Below are 23,815 nucleotides of genomic sequence, written 5' to 3'. Positions count from 1 at the left end.
AATGGCAGCTGAACTGACAGCCAGGGTAAAACCTCTTAGCCTACTGGATCAGATACTGCTGCAACTGACGAATGTCCTCAGAGCAAACCAGAGCTGTCTCCTGAAGCTGTAAACTTGCCTGTGGTGCATTCCCATTAGTCCCTGACAGTGTAATTGGTTTACAAGTGTGTCTCTACTGATCTTCCTGGGTTGGCAGCCACCCAAAGAGACTGACGTGTAATGATCAGTGTGGCCAAAGCATGGGCTCCTGCTCCTGGTTTAATGAGATAAATTGATGCTTGCAGTCCAGTGCTCATAGGGCACTACACAGTACCATACCCATTGGTGTTGTATCAGCCCTCGTGTGTGTCCCTGCGATGATATACATGTTTGTGCTGCTCAGCCCTGATGTGCACCCTTCCGATAATAGTATTTATAGTGCTTTTCGTCAGTAGATCTCAGAGCACTTCACGGTCTTTAATATGTGGATCCTCACAACACCCTGTGAGGCAGGGCAGCATTTTTGTGGATGAGGAAACTGAGGCACAGAGTGGCTAGTTGACTTGCTCACTGTCACACAGGAAGTCTGTGGTGGAGCAGAGAACTGAACTCAGGTCTCGCAAGTCCTAGGCTAGTGCTCTAACAGTGGATTGATTTAAATCACTGACTTTAATAATGATTTAAATCAGCAAACAGAAAACCTTGATTTAAATCAACAATTTTAATCTTGTTTTGTATTGGTACTTTTTAGTTAATTTCCTAAAGAAAGGTTGAGTCTCACTTCTTAGTAACCATTAAAACATGTTGATTTGCAATTGACTATAGCTTTTACACTTAATTTGGTGGTGCTTTTTGCTAACCAGACAATGCACTGTATCTGTACACATTTATTTAAGCAGTTATATAACTTATGTTTATTCAGAGTCTTAAAATAGTTAGAAAATTGTTGAATGATGCATTTCTATTTTACAAAACTTGGATTAATTTTTTACTTGTGATTTATGTTGAGCTCTGTTTGGGTGGAAATTAAAATTCAATTAAATGTACAGAAACATTTTAAAAAGTATTTGTTAGTTAAATACAGCTGCCTTTGATATGCTGATAGATAAGACAAAACGTTTATAAAAATGTGTTTTGAATATAAAACTACGGAGGTATTTTCTGTAGTTAGTGAATTGAATTGATTGTAGGTCACAAAATCCTTCAGAATTTTAGAACTGGTAGGTCTCATCCTCTTATACTTCGCTTTTGTTCATAGATTAGAAGTAGAAAAACAAGCTTTCCTGCTTTTTCAACTCTCAAGTGGTTTCTTAACTTGGACTGAACTAGTGGAATAAAGTGAGATGACTCTATTCTCTTGCTGCACCTGCAGAAGACGCTACTGTTGTCAAAACCTGATTTAGCACTTGAAACTCTGGTTCCAGGTGCTTAATCAGTGGACTGGCCACCAGTCCAGTGGTTTCTCTTTCTTTAAAACTTGGCAGCAAATGTCCTGCTTAACAGGATTTTTTTAATTAATGTAAATGATTTTAATAGATTTATGGTAAGTTTAGGGTTTGTCACAATTTCAAATTTAATATTAAATAAGGTTTTTTTTAAAAAAAAAAACAAACTTGGTTTACATAAATAAATCTGATTTTTTTTTCCCCCCAGAATACTTGATTGTTATCCACTCTGTGCTCTAACCATGGGACCACTTTCCACTGTGTGCAGGAGGGCAGGGAAGCAAAGTCAGTCCAGGCTCAATGTAGAGGTTGAGAAATAATAGCGAGGAGGTGGGATGTGATTTTTTTTTTCAAAAGGCTGTGAAAAATGATGAGCTGTGGTGAGTGTCTTGTGTGGAGGCGTTGTTCCTTCCAGCCAAAGGTCTCAAAGCACTTTCCATTTGGCGTGTGGTCAGTGGTGTTACCTCCATTTTACAAATGGGGAGACTGAAGCACAGAGAGGCTGGGATGTGTTCAGAGGGGCTCAGTGAGAATCCCATCAGAACCAGTCATGGAAATGAGGCCTCCTGACTCCCAGCCCTAGACATTGCTGCTAGAAGAGCTCAGGGGCACTCTTAGCCCAGTACCTTTCACCAGCACTCCAGATGCAGAGCAGTTTGTGTTTTGCGCTGGAGGTAATAGCACCTGTCTGTTTGTCCTTTACAGTGTGTCAAGATGGCGAGCGTGCTGTCCAGGCGCCTGGGGAAGCGCTCCCTGCTGGGTGCCCGTGTTTCCACGCCCAGCTCCTTGGCAGACAGGATGCTGGGGACGGCCCAAATCCCCACGTTGCAGGCGGAGCTCAGCAGAGTGTCTTCCCACCTGGCTTCATATGAGGGTGTTCGGTGCAAGGAGCAGGGAGAGGAGAGCAGCATGATGCCCAGCTTCCCAAACCAGAACCGCTTACAGCTCCACCCAGGACAAAGAGTACGTAAGGAGGCTGTTTGTACAGTGCTGACAAGCAGTGTTAATCCCTTGAACCTGGATGTAGTCCTCTGTGGGTCTGGCTTCACTGCAGAGCTAGCCTGGGCTGTAGCCCAGATGTTACCCTCCCTCTTCCATCCACACAGAAGAACCTCTGACCCCGGCCTGAGGGTGCTCTAAGCACAAGCGAGCAGGCATCGCTGACGGTGGGTTAGGCTTCAGCTAGCATTTCACTTTCCAGCCTGGCAGCCCACCCTCTATGCAGTGAAAACATGGGCTTGCCAGGTTGCTGTTAGTCCTCCAGTCTTATCCCACGATGTCACTCGGGCTGTACTTGTTGAACACCTCCCTTATTCGGCACTGGGTCTTAGCTCCCTCACCCTCACCCTCCTTGCCTGCTCCAGTTCTGCTGTACCTCCATAGCATTTGGACAGAGGTGCCGCAGGTCAAGAAATCCATTTCCCATGCTGCCAGTTGGCCAGAAGCTGTGACCAGCATTCTGGTAACGCTGTGGTGTGTTCCCAGTAAGACCCATCGGGGCACTCTCGCACGGGAGCCCAGGAAGGACAGACAAGTTCTACCACAATAGGTGAATGAATTCATAGGGTTGGCCCAGTTTAATGCACCAGTGAGATCCATGGGATATCTTGTTAGAAAATCCAGCCCAGTACATGGGCTAGTACAGCACCATTGTGGATGCAACTGCATGGATCTGACACAGGTAGGGCTTTGCAGGGGGGACGCTCCACCAGGACGAGGCTATCTCTGCAGTGAAGACATGCCCTCAGTGGTTCAGGGGGTGGGAAATGGGATCAAAGTGTCTGACTGCATTAGTTCTGGGATTACAATTGAGTTGCTGGCTCGAATCTGGCCTCGCTTTGTAATCACTGAGTCATTAGCATCTGCTAGCTGTTGGGTAGCCAGTGTGGAATGAGTTTAGCGAGTTCCCAGTGAACACGCATCTCCATCAGCAGCTCAGTGGGTACTAACTGGCTTCTTTTTGTAGCCAAGTGGTCCGGCTATATTCACCTCTTGGACCAGATCCTCTGTTCCACTTAGGACTAAATCAAGAATTGCCTCTCCTCTGGTGGGTCCCAGGACTAGCTGTGCCAAGAAGCAGTCATTTAAGGTGCCAAGAAACTTTATCTCTGAATCCCGTCCTGTAAGAGCCAGGGTCACAGACCTGTCTTCCTTGTCTCTCTTGGATAAGGAGGAAGCACAGCTCTGGAGCATCTTGCCCTGCCCAGGCTGAGTACCCTCCACCCTGAAGTGTAGAATCAAATGAAGTAAAAGTCGTAAATGTATCAAACTGTACCATAGAATCTCTATGGACAGAAATTCCATGCTCTAATAATAAGAATATAGCAGTAGGGTTATATTACCAACCACCTGACCAGGATGGTGATAGTGACTGTGAAAAGCTCAGGGAGATTAGAGACGCTATTAAAATAAAAAACTCAATAATAATGGGGGATTTCAATTATCCCCATATTGACTGGGTACGTGTCACCTCAGCACGGGATGCAGAGATAAAGTTTCTTGACACCTTAAATGACTGCTTCTTGGTGCAACTGGTCCTGGAACCCACCAGAGGAGAGGCAGTTCTTGATTTAGTCCTAATTTGAGCACAGGATCTGGTCCAAGAGGTGAATACAGCTGGACCACTTGGTAATAGTGGCCATAATATAATTAAATTTAATGTCCCTGCGGTGGGGAAAACACTACAGTGGTCCAACACTGTAGCATTTAATATCAGAAAGGGGAGCTACACAAAAATGAGGTTAGTTAAACAGAAATTAAAGGTTACAGCTACAAAAGTGAAATCTCTGCAAGCCGTGTGGAAACTTTTTGAAGACACCATAATAGAGGCTCAACTTAAATGTATTCCCCAAATTAAAAAACATAGTAAGAGAACCAAAAAACAGCCACCGTGGCTAAGCAAAGTAAAAGAAGCAGTGAGAGGCAAAAAGTCATCCTTTAAAAAGTGGAAGTTAAATCCTAGTGAGAAAAATAGAAAGGAGCATAAATGCTGGCAGATGAAGTGTAAAAATACAATTAGGAAGGCCAAAAAAGAATTTGAGGAACAGTTAGCCAAAGATTCAAAAAGTAATAAGATTTTTTTTTTTTTAAGTACATCAGAAGTAGGAAGCCTGCTAAACAACCTGTGGGGCCATTGGAAGATCGAGATGCTAAAGGAGCACTCAAGGACGATAAGGCCATTGTGGAGAAACTAAATTAATTATTTTCAGTGGTCTTTACATCTGAGAACATGAGGGAGATTCCCAAACCTGAGCCATTCTTTTTAGGTGATAGATCTGAGGAACTGTCCCAGATTGAGGTGTCATTGGAGGATGTTATGGAACAAATTGATAAATTAAATAGCAAGAAGTCACCAGGACCAGATGGTACCACCCAAGAGTTCTGCAGGAACTCAAATGTGAAATTGCAGAACTACTAACTGTAGTCTGTATCCTATCATTTAAATCCGCTTCTGTACCAGATTACTGGAGGATAGATAATAAAGAACAATATTGTCAGACATATAGATGAACATAATTTGTTGAGGAAGAGTCAACATGATTTTAGTAAAGGGAAATCATGCCTCACCAATCTACTAGAATTCTTTGAGCAGGGTCAAGACGCATGTGGACCAAGGGGATCCAGTGGATATAGTGTACTTAGATGTTCAGAAAGCCTTTGACAAGTCCCTCACCAAATACTCTTAAGCAAAGTAAGCTGCCACGGGATAAGAGAGAAGGTCCTCTCATGGATTGGTAACTGGTTAGAAGATAGGAAACAAAGGATAGGTATAAATGGTCAGTTTTCATAATGGAGAGAGATAAATAGTTGGTATCCTCCAGGGGTCTGTTTTGGGACCAGTCCTATTCAACATATTCATAAATGATCTGGAAAAAGGGGTAAACAATAATGTGGCAAAATTCGCAGATGATACAAAATTGCTAAAGATAGTTAAGACCCAGGCAGACTGCGAAGAGCTACAAAAAGATCTTTCAAAACTGTGTGACTTGGCAACAAAATGACAGATGAAATTTCATGTTGATAAATGCAAAGTAATGCACATTGGAAAGCATAATCCCAACTACACATATAAAATGTTGGGGTCTACATTAGCTGTTACCACTCAAGAAAGAGATCTTGGACTCATTGTGGATAGTTCTCTGAAAATATCCACTCAGTGTGCAGTGGCAGTCGAAAAAGCGAACAGAATGTTGGGCATCATTAAATAAGGGATGGATAATAGGACAGAAAATATCATGTTGCTTCTATATCAATCCATGGTATTCCCATATCTTGAATACTGTGTGCAGATGTGGTTGCCCCATCTCAAAAAAGATCCATTGGAATTGGAAAAAGTTCAGAATAGGGCAAGAAAAATGATTAGGGGTATGGAACGGCTTCCATCTGAGGAGAGATTAATAAGACTCAGACTTCTCAGCTAGGAAAAGAGACGGCTAAGGCGAGATATGATTGAGGTCTATAAAATCGTGACTAGTGTGGAGAAAGTAGATAAGGAAGTGTTGTTTACTACTTCTCATAACATAAGAACAAGGGGTCACCAGATGAAATTAATAGGCAGCAGGTTTAAAACAAATAAAAGGCAGTATTTCTTCATACAATGCACTGTCAACCTGTGGAACTCCTTGCCAGAGGATGTTGTGAAGGCCAAGACCATAACATGGTTAAAAAAAGAACTAGATAAATTGATGGAGGATAGGTCCATCAATGGCTATTAGCCAGGATGGGCAGGGATAGTGTCCTTAGCCTCTGTTTGCCAGAATCTCGGAATGAGCGACAGGGGATGGATCACTAGATGACGACCTGTTCTGTTCATTCCCTCTGAGGCACCTGGCATTGGCCACTGTCAGAAGACAGGGTACGGGGCTAGATGCACCTTTGGTCTGACCCAGTAGGGCCATTCTGATGTTCCTGTGTCCTGGTTGTGCTTAGTGGGATGGAGGCCCTTGGAGGGTCAATGCAGTAGATTGCACGCTCTTAGGGGCAGGGTGCTTTGCAGAGCACTGGATCTGCTTTCAGTGGCATTGGAATGATCACTGTTCACAGAATCATAGAAATGTAGGACTGGAAGGGACCTCGATAGGTCACGTAGTCCAATCCCCTGCATTCATGGCAGGACTAAGTATGATTCTAGACCATCCCTGACAGGTGTTTGTCTGACCTGTTCTTAAAAACCTCCAGTGATGGAGATTCCCGAACTTCCTTAGGCAACTTGTTCCAGTGCTTAACTATCCTGACAGGGAGTAATAGTAAAAGGTCTTACAGTGTGGCTGTCAGAATGGAGCAGGGCAGCTGCTGATGTGCCACCAGGGCCCCTGAGTTCTGCCTAGAGAACTAAAACATATTTAAGGCAGATCTCTTAAAACAAAGTGCCCAATGAGGTCCTCGTTTGATAGATATATATTTTTTGTGGCTTGCACACAGAACTCTCCTACAAGCTTACAGAGAAGCCAGATTCCTTTTGCTCTACCTTTTTTAAACACGCGACAGTGAGGGCTGTTTTCTCCAGTACACATCAGTATTGGGCTTTTTTGTTCTTCACACTAGAAGCAGCATAAAAATAGTCACTGGGAGTGGGGTGCTGTATTTACATACCAGTGACAGATGACTTTTTTGTGTTTGGTTGCTTTTCAGCTTCAGCAGATGCTAGAGCGTACATGTTCTGCTGCTCAATACTTGTCTAGGTCTGGGGAGCCTGCTGGTCTAGTTCATTATGGAGCCTCATTCCTTCTTATCTGCAAAGAAACTCTTGGAGAGAAGCAGAGCATAGTGGTCAGGAGCTCCTTCATCCTAATCCCCACACTGCTGCAGCTGCTTTCTTTGAGTTTGGGCAAATCACATCCCCTCTCTACTTCGGTTTCTGCATCCAGTGTCAGTTAAGACATTTTCTCTCTGCCTAAAGCACTGTGCATTTATGTATCCATCATATACAGACCTGTCCACACATCACCTCTGATAATTAGGTATAGGAGTGCATGTCCATATAAATAACTATGAACGCTAACCTACACAAGTGTGGTATACTTCAGCACAGATGTGTTTTACCTTAATAAAAATAGACTCTTAGAAGTCAGGGAGAGAAGCAGCCTAGTAGGTCATTGGGTGACTTTGAGAGAAAGAGGAAGAGTTTGAAAATTTCCTCTGCTTTCCTCTGTGGAGAAGCTGAGAATGGGGACCAGTCATGACATGAATGAAAGCTCTTCTTTGCCAGACTCTGCCTGTCTTGCAAAGGAGGATGCATATTGCATTGGCTTTGTCCACCCATGCAAATGAAGAAAAGTCTCAGCTCTTGGGTTTTCCTTTCTCCCTTTCCTTAGATGGCTGATCAGTCCCATTCCTCAGAGGATTTGACGCTTTTAATCAAGGAAACCTCCTTTCTCCCTTGCCTGTCTTTTTGTTTCATCCACCTCCTATGTCTTGTCATAACCCCCCATTGTAAGCTGTTTGGGGTAGGATCCGTCTTAGTACTTCATGGCTCTGTTCACCTAGTGCAATGGACCCTGATGGCTATCGTAATGCAAATAATGATAAGGGGAACCCAAGGATGTGACGTAGGGAGATGATGGGGCTGGTTCCTTTCCTTTTGGGGAGGAATGTTTTTACTGTGTTGCTTAGGCGGTCAAAGCACAGTCATTTAAGAGGATAGTTGATAGGGGTGGCTAGAGTATGTTTTCCTTCCTCGGTGCCGGCATCCCCTCCAACTTGCAGAGGCAAAATTTCATTTCTGTTTATTCTAGGTGTGGGGGAGGGGGCGTTCTGGGAAGAATAATCCCCCTCCCCAGAAATTAGGCCTCAAGGGTCAAATTTATTGCTGGCCTAAGCAGGTACAACTCCATTGACTTCCATGCAGTTGTGCCCATTTATGCCTGCCATGAATTTTGCTCTGGGGTTGTATAGTGGAGGTTCTACAAGAATGCCACCCTGTAAATGGGGCAGGGGAGAGGGGCAGGGTTTCCACACTCCTGCAGTCCTGCTCTGACTGTTAAAGGGGCAGTTGCCACCATCCCTGCTAAGGAGTCTCTTCGAGCATTATATCCTCCACTTACTTTTCTGTGTGTTTCTGTACTGAATGCACCAGCTGTTCACTCTATCCGTTTTTTACTGAAGTTTGGCTTTGCATTATGAAAAATCCATGCCCTTGTAGGACAGCATGGTTGTCACTGATATGTTGAATAACATGGCCAGTTGGAACTACTTCTTGGTAATAATAAGGGTTAGATACCCTAAAGGCTCAGGCTCCCCCTGATACTTGAGCTAATCGAGAATCTCCTTTTAGCAATATATAAACAATCAACCTGTGGCACTCCTTGCCAGAGGATGTTGTGAAGGCCAATACCATAACAGGGTTAAAAAAAGAACTAGATACATTCATGGAGGATAGGTCCATCAGTGGCTATTAGCCAGGATGGGCAGGAATGGTGTCCCTAGCCTCTGTTTGCCAGAAGCTGGGAATGGGCAACAAGAAATGGATTACTTGATGATTATCTGGTTTGTTTATTCCCTCTGGGGCACCTGGCACTGTCCACTGTCAGAAGACCGGATACTGGGCTAGATGGACCTTTGGTCTGACCCAGTAGGGCTGTTTTTATATGGCCTGACAGACAGCTGAGCAGTTCTGAGTGCAACAAGTAGAGGGCAGTGATGTGTGTGTGTGTATGGAGCCATATAATGTACACATACAAGCTTGGTCCTTACAATGTTTCTATGCTTGAAATGAAGGGATTCAGACAATTTCATTGTAAATCTCTTGGAAGTTGTGTTTTACACTGTATCCGCAGCCCTTTGCCCAGCTGAGTTTAAAGGGACCTTGTTCAAGTTGAAAATCCTTTTTTAATTAAATCCTCTCCCTTGTTTCTAGTAACATCTTCAAAAGTTGAAATGGAGAAGTAAAGAAATCGGACTTACTTTCAGCATTTCTGCTGGTCTTACATTTTAGGTTTCGCTCAGTCTGGCAACTGAAAGCAGCCTCGTCAGTTTCATATTTGTTTCTAGTCTGTTTTCCTTTCCTGGTCTCATGCTCCAGCACAGTACTGAAATGTTGAACTTTTTTTTTTTTCATGGGAATGTTGCTGATAAGTTTTATAAAATGTAGTTATTGCAACAACTACAAATTTGGCTGAAATCTGACCTGCCAGGGCCCAATTTTCCTCCCATTCAAATCAACAAAACTTCCATTGGGTTCGGTGGGAGCATTCCAGTTCTTCTTTATTCCACAGGGGCTCTGAGGAATGCCACCACCTTTGTATTTACCCCCCTGGGGAGTCCCTGTGTTACGCTGCTGATCACATGGAGTGATACCATGCTGCAGCACTGTTGTATTAGCCATGACCACATATGAGGGGGATGACCCCTTGGGTCCTAACAGGCAAATGGAGAAAATCCTGAGGTTGCTAATACTGTTTCACTTAGTGTAGTGGTGCAGAATAGAGGTGCTGAACTGGTGGATAGAAAAACCCTGACTTCATGGCATTCCCAGTGATAGAATCCTTGCAATCGGGGCCTTGTACAGGAGGGGGCCCAGAGACAGAGCAGGTGAGCTTTGGCTGGATTTTGTTAAAGGATGGAAAGTAACCCTGACCAGCTATGACTTGTCCTCACATAGGTTTACGTCACCTATAATGGGCAGGAGTGTGCTGGCCTGGTAGAGCAGCACAATCAACTGAACGACGAGGTGCAGGTGCTGCTCCTGGAGCAGGGAGTGCACACCTGCTGGAAGACAGAGGACGTGAGACTGGCTAAGATGCAAAGATCGCCGCCCCCTACTCTTCCGATGGACCATAGCCCTGCCACTGCGATGGACCAGAGCCCTGCCACTGGATCAGTTCAGAGATCGGTTTCTAGGAATATTGATGTACCTAAAAGGTATGTGTCCTCGACTGGTTGGCACTTTTAGCTTTGGAGACTGATTCTGTTTCATCTTGGCTGGTTCAATAGCTGGGCATGTGCACTGGTAACTTACAGAATCCCTCCTCTCTTTCTGTTCTAAACTAGTATGTAGTGTTGCTGAAAGTTGTTAAATGGCGCTGGATTCTACTCCAGAGGTGGCTGCATTTCCATGTGTGGGTGAAATGATCCCTGTGTATAGTTTATAAAATGCCCTAGAATCCTATAGTATAAAGCATATTTATGGAAACAGTTGCACATGGCAACATAAAATGTGAGATGCTGAATTCTGGTTCTGCTCATGGTCACTATGGCTAAAATAGAATCAGAGTCCCGTGGTTTGGGAGGGTCCATGGGCATAGTAAAAATCTATCAGGAGTCTGCAGAGAAGCTGTTAAGATTGCACTGGAAGCTCAAAATAAAGCACAGGCGCTAATTCTAGAATGGTCCTTGTGTGTTTGTTTACCCAGAGCAGTAAAAATGCTGTTTGTTTCAGTGTATGATGAGAAATGAACCATCTCCCACCTCTGCCTTGTTTGTACACGGGATGAGACCACGTCATTGTGACGTTCTGTGTCAGCCTCTCCAAAGGGTGGATTATCCAGAGTGCTGTTGAATTTAGGATTAAGAGGATTTTTTTATGGTGGTTTAGGAGAAAAAAAATGTTCTCTGCTAAAGCAAACTTCCCTCGTGGCAAGTTTAGAAATTGCTCCGGTTCTGTTTGGCCTGGGACAGCAGAGTAGGGAGAGGTCACAGGGAAAAAGAGATGTGGTGAGACATGCAGCCTCAGTATGTGAACACTTTAGGATTGGGAAGCTAAGCAGGTTCAGGTCTGATCAGCGCTTGCATGGGTGAGTTCCAAGGAAACCATTTGGAGGCAGAGGAAGTTAGCTGCAGCTAACTGGAGACAGCTGGATTGTTTTCTGAACCCTGGCTTCTGTGTGGTGCTAGGGGCAGCATGTTGCTACAGAGGTTGTGTAAATGCATGAGAATTTAAACAGAGGACCTAGTCGTTCTGTGGAGTAGTTCTTACCCCCAGAGCCACTGTTCACATGCACCTACAATAATCCTCAATGTCAACTTCCACTTAAATTGTTAAATACAAAAGTCTCTCTCGAGCCTGGTCTGTGCTGCAGTGGTCCTTGCATAAACACGAGTCTTAGAGCAGCAGCATTGCTCATGCTGTGAATCGGCAGTGTCCCCATGTGCTCGCTTTGCTGGGGTTTTGGTGGAGGGAGGGACACACACCTGGGACGCAGGGCTGGATTTTTAAAGGGATTTAAAGATGCAGTGGGAGGCACTTTTGAAAATCCCACTTGATGCCGCTTGGCATCTTTAGGCATCTAAATTCCTCTCAGACTCTGGGCCTGACTCCAGATGGGGAACAGACTGAGTAGAGATCCTCAGGCTTGCTGTGGCAGGTGGGTGGGGGACGAGTCCTAGCAGAGATGGAGAGCTTAGGACCAGGCCACTGAGAAGCTGCAGCTGCTGTTAAAGAGCAGTGCCAAGGAAACATCTTCTCTTGAGGGTCTCCTGTCTCATTGCCAGAAGCTACCTTTCTGCCGGGGCAGATGCAGTGGGTAGTATTTTGCTCCCCAGTCCTCACCCCAGCCATCAGCATAAGGCTCTCGCATGAGTGATGTGCTTTCTATACACAGGAAGGCATGCTGGGATCTTGTGGAAAGGAAGGAGGTATGAAAACGTAACCAATTATCATTAGACCCCTGTGGGTCCAATCAGCCCTGAGTGTAACGCCTTTGGCCTCTGTGTTTGCTGCAGTTGCCCTTTTGATTGTAGGGGGTCTTTGACATCGAGTCCTCGCCTTGTCTCCTGAATATCTGCCTTCCCCTCCCCCACTGAAGTCTTTAATGTTTCTCTGTCTTCTGGTGCAGAAAGTCCGATGCTGCTGTGGAAATGGACGAGATGATGGCAGCTATGGTGCTGACCAGCTTGTCCTGCAGCCCTGTGGTGCAGAGCCCGCCCAGCCGCGAAAGCAGCATGCCAGGTGAGTCGGATTGTGCAGCTGGACACTGGGGTCCCAAACCTGCCTGCCTCTGTATTTCAGCAACCAGAGGCTGAGTTGAATTGCTTTTGTGGTACCCCTGAAGAAGGAGGGGAAAACTGCTCACTTCAAACAATACGTTTTCCCAGGTAACCGGAGCCCCAAGTGCAATGTGAGCAGATAGCTGTCCAACTGCCACTTCCATCTTGTTGCACTCTCTGATGTCCCAGCATGCTCTCTGCTGGTGATGTCACCTTCGCCATAAAACTCTGCTGCAGTCTGGAGCCAGCGTTTGGGGTCAGGTACCTAGAGAGGCCATGTGCTGCAGTGGATAAGCCATTGGGCTGGACGTTAGTCATCTGATCCATTCTAATGTCTCTCCAGATCGAGAATGTGGTTGGAGATGTTCTCTGTCTATGTGCTGGTGAAGGAATTATCGGTGGGGGCTTGACGGCTGTGGGTACATACAGAACTCTGCCTGCCTGGCTGTGTTGGTGAGGGGTGTGCTCTGACCGACGTAGCTGTGCCAGCAGAAGCCCCTCGTGTCGATGCACTTGTTGTAGCAGACTGTCTTTCCCTGGTTTGGGGCAGCTGGAATAAACCAGGCTGGTAAAAGCGCAGCTTTGCTGGTAGAGGCTGCGTCCATACTGGGAGCGCTGTGGCAGTAGAGTTCAGTATGCCGCCATGTACCTGAAACCCTGTTGTCTGAACCTCTGCATTATCCGAAGCCCTTCCTTGCCCCTCAGCTACCTGATGCTGGGGGACAAGGAAGGAATTCAGTGGAGGTTTGGATAAGAGCGCACAGACCCCAGCCAGGACTGTGAGGAGGAGGAGCAAGAGAAGACCCCAGCCATGGGGGAGGTCATGCTGCTGCTGAATGGTTCCTGTGGTAGTGTGGGGAGCCCTCTGCCACCCCGCTGTCATGAGAGTGAGTGAGTGTGGGCTGTGACAGCAGAGCTTCCAAAGGGCTGGTGGCACCCAATCTCTGCAGGGACCAGGTGCAGGAAAGCCTGTAGCCTTGGCAGGGAAGAGCAGAGACTCCTGGCCAGGACAGTGAGGAAGAGGAGGATGAGCCCCACACCATGGGGTGGGGGTGGAGGGGCGTGAATCTGCTGGTGAACGGCCAAATGGCTTCTGCCCTCTCGATTATCCGAATAAAATCCATGTCCCCTCTGCTATGTGGCTAATCGGGAGTAGGCATGTACCTCTGTTGGTAAAGTGCTCCTCGTGTAAACATGGTGCAAGTCAACAGTTACATTGCTCCAGTGGCATGTAGCTGTCATGGGACAACCTGCCTGCTGAGGGAGAGCAATCTCCCAGGGTGATAGGGCCAGTCTCATGAGGGGGTTGGAATATCAGGACAGAGGCCTTGAAACTTAGCTCCATATTTGTGGGGAGTTGGTGTGGCAGGTTCTTCATGGCGACCTTTGTTACTAAGCACATGGCTTGTATTAGCTGGAGCTCTTCCAGTTGTCATTCCTAGATCTAAGGAGTGGCAGTGATGGAGCCTGAAGGTCCCGCATGTATGGTTAGCATGGACGCTGCCAGGCTGTGTCCGGTAGGGTGGGATATGATCTTCTGGCCCGTCAGAGATGGATATGGGAAGTGTTTGCTGCCGTGGCTATTTCGGGCTCCCGCTGAGCAGAAGACACTCAAAGGACGCAAGGCTGGGGACAGCCGTAACAATATGAGAGCAGGTGCCCTTGAAGTAGAGGAAGCAAGTTCTTTAAGTGCTTCCCTCTTCCTCCCAGCATCGCCATAGTCTTGCCAGGGCTCAGTTCGAGCCTGCTGCTTTCCATCCAGCCGCTGATTGTAGCTAAGTGCTGGGAGATGGTGCCGATTGCATTGGCTGTAGGTCTGAGTGGTGTCTGCGGACACCTGGCATTCAGCCTGCATTTTCCCAACAGCATCCTGTAGACCTGGAATAAAATGAGGGAGAGGATTGAGACTGCAGGGGTGGGGTTGGAGGAGTCTTGACGACCCTGTGAGCTCAGTCTGAGGGGATGGACTTGAGCCATTTTCAAGTGTTTCCAGGCACCCTCGCAACTTGAGAAGAGTCTTTGGTGATAAATGACAAGTCAGTCAAATACAGCAGAAAGGTGCAGCCAGCTGACTGACTGGAATTCCCCTGTCAGGGAGCGGGAGGAGGACATCTACCAGGTGCTCTGTCTGACCCATGCCCTGGCCCATCCTGACAGAGAAGGATCCAGGATACTGGCAGCTGACAGCTGGTAGCTTCTTGATTAGATTTGGGTCTAATAACCAGCTCCTTAGACAAGTCACAGAACCAACCCTCTGTGCCCTAGGTTCCAGGTCTGTGAAATATGGTCTATGACTGAAAGGCATTTTATTGTACAAGGACCGGCTTTTATTTGAAATATCCCTACTTGGTTTGTTAATTTTGTTTTTTCATATTTTTTATCCAAAAGTTTTGTAAAGTAACATTTTTAAGCCTCTCCCTACTTCAGAGGAACGCGCAGGGGCCGGTTCTGACCTCGCTCATGCTGGTGTCTGTTAGGAGAACGTGAGGTCCGGATCTCTCTTATAATATTACAAAGGGGAAAAACGCCAGGGACACGGCCCTTCTGCAGAAGTGTCCCATGGTGTGTATGGGACAGCAGCGGTGCATGTACTGGGGTATCTCCTGCAGAGGGACCTTTACTGGGCTTTTGATACAAATCCCTGCATAAGTGAGTCTGGGTCTCACGAGCAGCCCGCGGACAGGGAGGATAGTGTAGTGTAATGTATTGAATTCCTCCCGGAAAGCCTGAATTAGGAGTGCAGGGAACCCCAGTTTTAATTGGTAGACAGCTCTTCAGGCTGGACCCTCCTCCTCTTATTTATTCAGAATTGTTTGTTCTAATTATCAGGCCTAGCACATTGGGATGAACCAACTGAGAATTAGGGTGGTGGGTGGGGGGGACTGGCTTTCCAAAAGAGTCTGCACCAGGAGTGCTGGCTGTTCAGAAGCCATGGGGCTCAGTGAGCAGGGTGCTTTGGGACAGCTGCTTTAATGCGGGTCTTCCTGAACAGCTGGCCAAGCTGGGAGGCCATATACATTCCTCGAGAGAGAATAGCATAACCCTGCCCGCAACTGCCATGTATGATAGAGCGGCAAGACCTATTCTGAGAGCCATGGGCATGGGAGCACTGAGTGGTCGGCGCCTTTTTTTAGCAGTGGCTCCATTCCCAAGTAGTCAAGTGGATGTAGGTGGTTAAAAATAGGCGTCTGCAGCTCTGGGAAATGTGCATGTCCGGCCAGTGGCTCACTCTCTGCGCGCGGACTTGGCTCTAACTAGCAAGAGGCAAGCCCTCGAGGGGCTAGGCCTGAGAGTCTCTGCCACAGCCCTGCCCAGAACGCTTGGAAACAGAAAACGGCTTAAAGCGAAATAAATGAACTTGCATTCAGACCGTCCCTCACTAAAGGCACAGCTAAGCTCTTTCGTGGAGAGTGCATGCAGGGAAGCTGAGCCAGTGTCCTGCATTATAATGTGCATTCCCCTAGAGAGCAGCTGTGTTTCACTGAACAGCCCAGCAGCCTCCATGTCCGTAGCTGAAAAAGACACTGCAAGAGTCCATTGGAGGGAGGGATAGCTCAGTGGTTTGAGCATTGGCCTGCTAAACCCAGGGTTGTGAGCTCAATCCTTGAGGGGGCTGTTTAGGGATCTGGGGCAAAAATCTGCCTGGGGATTAGTCTGTTGGACTAGATGACCTTCTGAGGTCCCTTCCAACCTTGGTGTTCTATGATATAATCAGCCATCTGGGGAACAGTTTGTCTTCAGGTCAGTGGAGCCGTTTGGTTCCTGGGGGAGTAAATCTCCATGCCAAACCAGATTCCCAGTTCTGGCTGGGCCAGTGATGATGTGAGAGAAGCTTTATCGTGATATTTCAGCCCTTCTGTTGCCATCCTGGCTAGAACCTGTAGCTGCAGGACTATTGGAGGAGGAGGAGGAAGATTCTCTGCTCTTCTCTGAAATCTTCCATCCAGGGCTTTCAAAACGCTTTACGACGGTGATTAAAGAAATCCTGTGAGGCAGGCAGCATTAACTGCATTTTACAGAAGGAGACGCAAAGGCAGAGGGAGGCACAGGGCCACGCAGTGAATTGTTGATAGAGCTGGTTATAAAATCCAGGGCTCCTGGCTTGCAGTCCTGTGCAGTGGGGAGAAGGTAAATGTTACACATGTTGTTTTGATCCTGAGGCCTGTGGTTTAAGTTTTGGGCCAAAGATCTGTGTTCTGATTGCATCTACACCATCCTTAGTGGTGACGTAACCCCGGGGAAAGTACATTATGTGTCTCCCCACCGTGCCTGATCCACAGAGGATGTGAGTGTTACAGGGCCTGGCGCTTGGTCGAGTTGGAAGGATGGATGCTTGTAGCTCCAGAGGTCCATGATTCAATCCTGGGTATTGGTCAAGATGGAGGTAATTGAAAGACCGACTGGAGAGGGGCAGGGGGCTGGGAGCAGAGCTACCGCATCCCGCAGGCAGGAGCTATGTTTGTGCCTATTGGTTTTAATGTCTGTTCCCTTCTCCTCTTTCCCCTGGCTCAGCTTCCCAGGCTGCCTGCGACTCATGGAAGGAGAGTGGCGACGTGTCAGACAGCGGCAGCAGCACCACCAGCGGGCACTGGAGTGGCGGGAGCGACATCTCCACCCCATCACCCCCGCATCCTGAAGCCAGCCCCAAGTACTCGAGCGAGGCCTTGAGCTCCCCTCAGGCTGATGACGGCTTTGAGACAGACTCAGATCCTTTTCTTCTCGATGAGCCTGCCCCAAGAAAGAGAAAGGTACCGAGGGCAGGAGGGGCAGGGGGAACTTTGCTGTGAACGCTCAGTCATGGGATCTGCACTGCCCAGTGAAACTGACAAGGTGTTTGTAAGTTTCACCTGTCTCTGAAGCTAGCAGGAGAGACCAGAAGCAAAGTGCCTCTTATTAACCCTTGGCAAGCTTCACCCTGAAATCCCAGAGCAGAAGGGGAGCTAGGGATGGGAGAAGGGAAGAGACTCCAGGGATACAAAGGGCATTGGCAGGGAAGAAGAGACAGTAGCCCAAGGGTCAGTCGCTTGCCATCTCCCCAGATCCTGCTAGTGACTCCAGAGTGCTCCTTGCTCCCATTCGCTCCTGTCCTTCAGCAGTATTTCCCACTCTACCTGATAGCTATGGCCAGAGTAGGGAGCTGGGGCAGGTCAGGGGAGTGCTCCGTTCCACGCAGGGAGCTCTTTCTCCACTCAGTTCCCCTCTCTGTCTACATGGGCCAGGTGGAGCAGGCACATTGATCATCAAAGGGGCCAGAGGGAGGGGAGAAGGAATGTATGGGCAACAGGCAGCTTTGATGTAAGCTTTAGGGCAAGAGAAAGAGGAGCAAGAGGGAGAAATGGGCAGGATGGAAGTGGGATGTAAATCCAGACAACCAGAGTCTGTCTTGTGTCTGCCTGAAACTTGGCACCTCTGTGGACTGGCACCTTGAGAGGGCCAGGGAAGCCCAGGATTGTGTGTGGGGTGGGTGGGACAAAATGGCAGCATCGTGGATCCTGTTTTCAGTGATCCTGAGTGAATCTTAATTCTCTGGGGCTGTTTCTGTCCCTTCGGAGCTGGGCTGGGGAGTAACCTTTCTGTGACATGGGGCTGTCTTTCTGCTAGAATTCAGTGAAGGTGATGTACAAGTGCCTGTGGCCAAACTGTGGAAAAGTCCTGCGATCCATTGTCGGGATCAAGCGTCACATCAAGACCCAGCACCTTGGGTAAGACCTTGAATGGCCATTAATCTGCAGAACCCAAGCAGGGCCGGGGGAGCTGGGGGCAGAAGGAATAGGGAATTTCACAGGCTTACAGAATTAAAAGGTGGAATAGCTTTGGCAGGACATAGTCTCCCAATTGAGGATGTATTGGGTGTCAAACTGGTACTGCCCTGGCCTGTGTGAAATGAGTTTGGAGGTTCTCAGTCCAGTGCCCACCAGTTATCCTTGTCACCAAAGCCACCGTCATTGTTATCTCTGTGTCAGAAGTCTCTGCAATGAGGCCAAGGATTGAAGGGGTCCTGGGGAATGAACTTCTCTCTCACCTCTGAAGAGGAATCCCTTTGGGGCAGGGCTAGCACACTGCGGCTGCTTGGTGGGTAAAAGCACGTCAGTCTCCAGAGCTGTGGATGCAGAGTATCTGTCACCAGCACTTAGAGCAGATGCCAAAGGATTTGCTGCTGCACTAGATCTCCACTAAATCTGCTGCTTGGGCTAGTAGGGAGGGCAGGAAGCTACCCTGGCTAGAGAATTGCTGCTTGCCCAGATGGCTGGTGGCTGCCACAACCTGCTTTCCAGCCCTCCCCGAGGCCTCTCCCTTTCGGACACCACTGGGATGGGCCTGGAACGGTAGCTAAGGGCTGCGTTGCCCACCCCATGCCCTTGCCTTCTGTGCTCTTCTCCATCTTTTCATCCTTTTCTCCCTCCCCCCATCTCTCCGTGTCCCTCTTTCCTCATGCTTCATGCTTCCTTGCTCTGTTAACTCTTCTCCTGCAGCCTTCTATCCCCGCTTTTGCCCAAGAATACAATAAGAAAAGGTAGATTTGCCAACCATCATTCTCCTCGTGTATTGCATCCCTTTTCTCCAGCCTCTGTCTGTCTTGTCTATTTTAAAGCAGAAGCGCTTTGGGACAAGGACTGTCTCATGTGTTTGTGTGATGGCTGCCACTTTGGCCAACATGTAGCTGAAGTTGCGTAACTTAGATCCATCTACCCACCCCTCCCCAGGCCTGGTCTACACTGTGTCTACACTACACAGGGTCGAGCTAAGATATGAAACTCAGCTATGAGAATAGCGTAGCTGAAGTCGACGTAGCTTAGATCGAATTAAAATTACTTACTTCGCGTCCTCGCAGCGCGGGATCAGTGGCCACGGATTCCCCGTCGACTTTGCTTCTGCCTCTCGCACTGCAGGAGTTCAGCAGTTGATGGGCGAGCAGTCAGGGATTCATTTGTCGTGTCTACACTACACGCGATAGATCGCTCGCTACCTGCCCATCCAACGGGTAGTGTAGACGTACCCATGGAAACAAGCCCTTTGCTTTATGCTCCCCTTTGAGCTGCTAATTAACTGAATAGAACTCAAGTAATGACTGTAGTTGCTCAGCTCAGCTAAGGCCTGTTTCTGGTGTGGTGCGGCCCCCTAGTGGCGATTCAGGGTTGGTTCTCCAGGCATTGCAAATTCCCTAAAGTGAAGGAATGTAAAGGTGAGACATGAGTGAGCTGTAAGCGCCTCTCTCCCTGCCCATCAAGGGCCCAAAGTAAAGAATAAGTGGTTGTACCTCCAGCCAGGGGGGCCCTTGCTGCCCCGTCCGACTGATACAGGAACAAGCCGCAAAACGTGACACTTCTGCATTTGTACAGCAGCTGTGGTACAGTGAGGAAAGAGGCTTTTATCACACCGCAGGGGAAGCTAACACTCCGTCAAACTTCCTCTTTTTCTAATATTTCCAAGAAAAATCCATCCTTGAATGGAGGTTGGTTTTGGTTTAATTATTGTTGTTCCATGGTCTTCCTGCGGTACTGTACATGTCATCGCAGAAGAGAAGCTGGGTCTGAGCATAGGACTGAGAGCCAGGAACTCCTGGGTTCAAAGCCTGGCTTTGTCATTAATTCTCTCCATGGCCATGGGCAAGTCACAGTCTGTCTGTCCCCCTGTGCCTCAGTTTCCCCATGTGTAAAATGGGGATAATTCTTCCCTTCCTTATAGGGATATTGTGGTGTCGTCCATTCTAAAACCTATGGCAACCACTCAGTCCCCCATGCCAATGTGGTTTTACAGCCTCACATTTTCCTGTTTTGTGAAATATTTTTTCTCTCGCCTTGTTTCCATGTGAAAGCTCCAAACAAACAATGGGGGATACTGACTGTACAGAGACATGGGGAAACTGACAATACATGAAATTAATAATAATAATAATAATAATACTGTCAGGATGCACAAAATAAACATGCTGGAAATACAGAAAAAAGCCCTCTTTTTTTCTAATCTCTTTCCTCCACTCCTCTCAGGAGTGTTTGCAACAATGACAGTTAAAACAAAATTAGTAAGCAGTGAAGCTAATGATGTCTATTTAACTAGTTAATACTTCTAAATCCCTTTGAAGATATAAAGCACCTTCCCATATATGTGCTAAATATTAAATATTACTGGGTGCAATGACTGTAGGCCATTGAAACCCTGAAGCTTTAGGGTGTGTCTGGACAGTATTTTCAATCCCTCAGGAGCAAGCCTTCCAGCCCAGGTTGACAAAATATTTGTGTCAACACCGCTTTGAAGTCACTGTTTCAGCCCCAGCCACAGCTTCAAAGCGTTGTCCACACAGCTATTTTTACAGCTCTCACGGAAGTGCCGTTAACCCAACTGTCAGCCAGGTCTGGGATGTTTGCTCCAGCAGGCTCTGAAATGCTGTGTAGATGTACCCTTAGAGTCCAAAGGTTTTCTTGACATGTCTTCCATACTTTCTGATGTATGTGACACAACACAGGTGATGCTGAGCAAAGGAACCCAGTAACTGAATCTTTATGCATCCGGGAAAGGGAGAGAGAAAAAATATTCATTTCCCAAAAGCAGCTAACACTGGTTATGGTGGCAGGAAACATAGATGGTATGAACAGGGGTCACGGAATATTGGCAGAACTGCATGCTGATTTTGCGTTAGTGTTTTACTGGGTCTGCGTGTGCTGTTGCTGCTATGTGATTATTTCATAGCCCTTTGCCTCTCCTTTTGGGGACCAGCCAGCTCTCCAGGTTTCAGTATGACTGATGTGGGGAAGCCCGTTCGCATTCCTGCACTGAGCAATAGCTCGCTGTTGTCTTGAGCATCAGGACTTGCTTTGTTGGCAGAGGAAGTGTTGGCCAGGACACCTGGTCTCTTGGAAAAGTGTGTGAAATCTTTAATCCGAGCCGGGCCAAAGAGACCTTGGTTTAACAGAGTAACCGAAGCCTCCGCAAGGGTGATCCCACCTACTGCCTCACACTGTCCTCTCTGAGAATGGGCTTGAAACCAGGGCAGGTCTTGAACCTGTGATTTTTATAGCTCATTGATTGAGTGCTGCCTCCTGCCTCATGCTGGCATCTCACACAGATCTGAGCGGAAGGGGGAGTTACTTATTGTGATTATTGACTCAGACCCTTTCCCCTTTTAAACCACCACAGAGATGGCGCAGACTCTGACCAGCGGAGGAGAGAGGAAGACTTCTACTACACCGAAGTTCAGGTGAAAGAAGAAACTGCTCCAGAGTCTGCCACCAGCCCCACCTTTGGGTCCTCGCCCATTGTCATCCAGCAGGCCCTAGCCAAGCCAGAGGCTTTGGCTTTGGATCAGGCAACCTTGGAGTCTCACCTCCCAAACAGTGCCCTCAGTCAGTCTGCCCCCAGTTCCTTCTGGCATATCCAGGCAGATCATGCCTATCAGGTATGTTGGCCACTTGTGGAAACGATGAGGGAGTGGCATCTGACATCCTCATTCTTAGGGGCATTTGTTTTTATATCTAGTGACAAGGCTCAGAAACCAGCTAGTTACTTACAGAATCTTCCTTACCACATCAGACCATTGGTCCATCAATGCCTCTGGCAGTGACCAGTGCCTGATGCATCAGAGAAAATAACACATAGTGTATTCTGTAGTGGTTGGAAGGAAGGAGAAAATCTCCTTCCTGGACCCAGCAGTTGATCAGCTAATGGTCTGATTCTCCTTGTTGTTTTGGCTTGGATAGCTACAAATGTTAGTGATCCTAAAATGATCCAGTTCTGTTTGAAAATCCAGCCACAATATTTGACTGTACCTCTTGCTGCAGTGCGTTACACAGATTGGCTATAGGTGACATAAAGTATTCTGATTTGTTGGTTTCAAATTTACTTAGTTTTGATCCAGTGTTTCCCTGATTTTCATACTACATATACAAGACAGCATATGGGAGGAACTTCATTATGTCTTGTAAACATTTGCAGCCTTGTTGTCATCCTTCCTGCTGGCTAATCCTCATAACCATGGAGCTGTGGATCCTTAACTCTTTGTTTAAATGATCAGTGTATTTCTTTCGCTAGGCTGTATAACGCAGTCATTCTCTTGCTATGAGCACTCTAGTTTCCAGCCACCCTGTAATTAGCCAGCTTGGTGATATGCAGCACGTCTCTATGTATGCAAATAAAACGTAACCAGGAATGTAACTGTACCAGATCCCTGCACGTCTTGGGTATTAGGAGTCCCAAGTTCAAATGCCTTTAAGTACGTGGGAAGCATGTGGATCCAATGTAATTGCATCACTTGCAGTTCTTTATGCTGCTAAGACTGTTAGGCCTTCTCTGCACCCACAAGGGCACATCTTTATATCAGTTTAGTTAGAGATGCAACTCTCCTGTTGCAGATGGTGTTATACTAGTATAGGCGTGTTTAGGCTGGTGTAGCTTATTCCTTATGGGGAGGGGGATACTCTCTACTGATGTAAGGCACCTTTATATCTATTTGCACGCTAGGGCTTGTACTGGTATAACTACACTGGTAAAAAAAAAAAAAATCACACTGCTACCCAACCTAGTAATACTAGTGAAAAACTGTGTAGACCAGGCCTTACAACCCAGGATATCACTGTGTTACAGAGGGGACAAGTTCTGGAGCTAAGGCAGCATAAGCATGTCCACTGTAGCTCCCTCTCTTCAGTCACTTTCACCTTTTGGGCGTGGTCTCTGCCTGAAGGCAAACGGGAGGGAGGGATGGGTTGTGTGGAAAGTCGCTGAACAAAAAAAAAAAAAAAGTATCCTGTTTTCTGAAGTAAGAGAGAGAGGGGAAAATATACGCTTTACACATGGGAGTGTGTGGGAGGGGCAGGGAATCTTGTAACATTTTTCTGACTAGCCCCACAGCCCAATCAGCTGGCGGTTGAAATTGAAATTTATGTAACTACCTTGGAGAAATCTGCTTCAGGGGGAAAAGTTTCTCAGTGCCCTGGGAGCGCTTGTTTGGAAGGAGGGAAAGCAGCCTGCTGAGCGTGAGCAGTACCCCTTGCACAGAAAGAGAGCAGCTAACGTTGGAGAGGAAGGGTTGCCCTGTAGTCATGGTACTAGACTGGGACTGGGGAGATCAGGGCTCAATTCTAGACTCTGCCACAGATTCCGTGTGACCTTGGGCAAGTCGTTTAAGGGTAAAATTTTCAAATGTGCCTAAATGACTTGGGAGTTTAAATTCCATTGGCTTTGAGAGCCAAAGTCAGTCATAAAAATGGGACTTAGGGGTAACATTTCCAAAAGTGATTTAGAAGCCTAATTGCGTGCATTGGTTCCCATCTGTACAATGAGGATATTTCCTCTCCTCCCCTTTTGTCTTGTCTCTTTAGTTCCTATCTTCAGGGCTGGGGCTGCTTTTCGCTCTATATGTGTATATATGTACCTACCACAATGAGGCCCTGATCTTGGCTGGCGTCTCTAGGCACTACCATAATACGAATGAATAATCTTAAGGAAGGTTGCTATGCGCATATGGTTGCTGAGGC

General features: G+C 47.2%; 1 protein-coding gene across 3 annotated transcripts in view; it reads left to right on the top strand.

Annotated features, from left to right (window-relative positions):
- Positions 1-23,815, top strand: part of ZNF395 (zinc finger protein 395) — a 41,977-nt gene that overhangs the window by 12,516 nt on the left and 5,646 nt on the right. For 2 of the 3 annotated variants that reach the window (XM_050948841.1, XM_050948840.1), the window contains exons 2-7: positions 2,130-2,387; positions 10,024-10,283; positions 12,197-12,309; positions 16,860-17,095; positions 17,949-18,049; positions 21,483-21,741. In XM_050948841.1, coding sequence (XP_050804798.1) covers positions 2,139-2,387; positions 10,024-10,283; positions 12,197-12,309; positions 16,860-17,095; positions 17,949-18,049; positions 21,483-21,741 — 1,218 coding nt within the window. In that variant the 5' untranslated portion in view covers positions 2,130-2,138. The remainder of the gene's footprint in view (positions 1-2,129; positions 2,388-10,023; positions 10,284-12,196; positions 12,310-16,859; positions 17,096-17,948; positions 18,050-21,482; positions 21,742-23,815) is intronic. The other variant, XM_050948842.1, reaches the window with a different exon arrangement.

The sequence above is a fragment of the Gopherus flavomarginatus genome, chromosome 4, assembly GCF_025201925.1.
Source record: "Gopherus flavomarginatus isolate rGopFla2 chromosome 4, rGopFla2.mat.asm, whole genome shotgun sequence".
Taxonomy (NCBI): domain Eukaryota; kingdom Metazoa; phylum Chordata; order Testudines; family Testudinidae; genus Gopherus; species Gopherus flavomarginatus.
Note: the sequence above shows the minus strand (reverse complement) of the source record. Positions and strands in the feature narration are given on the sequence as shown.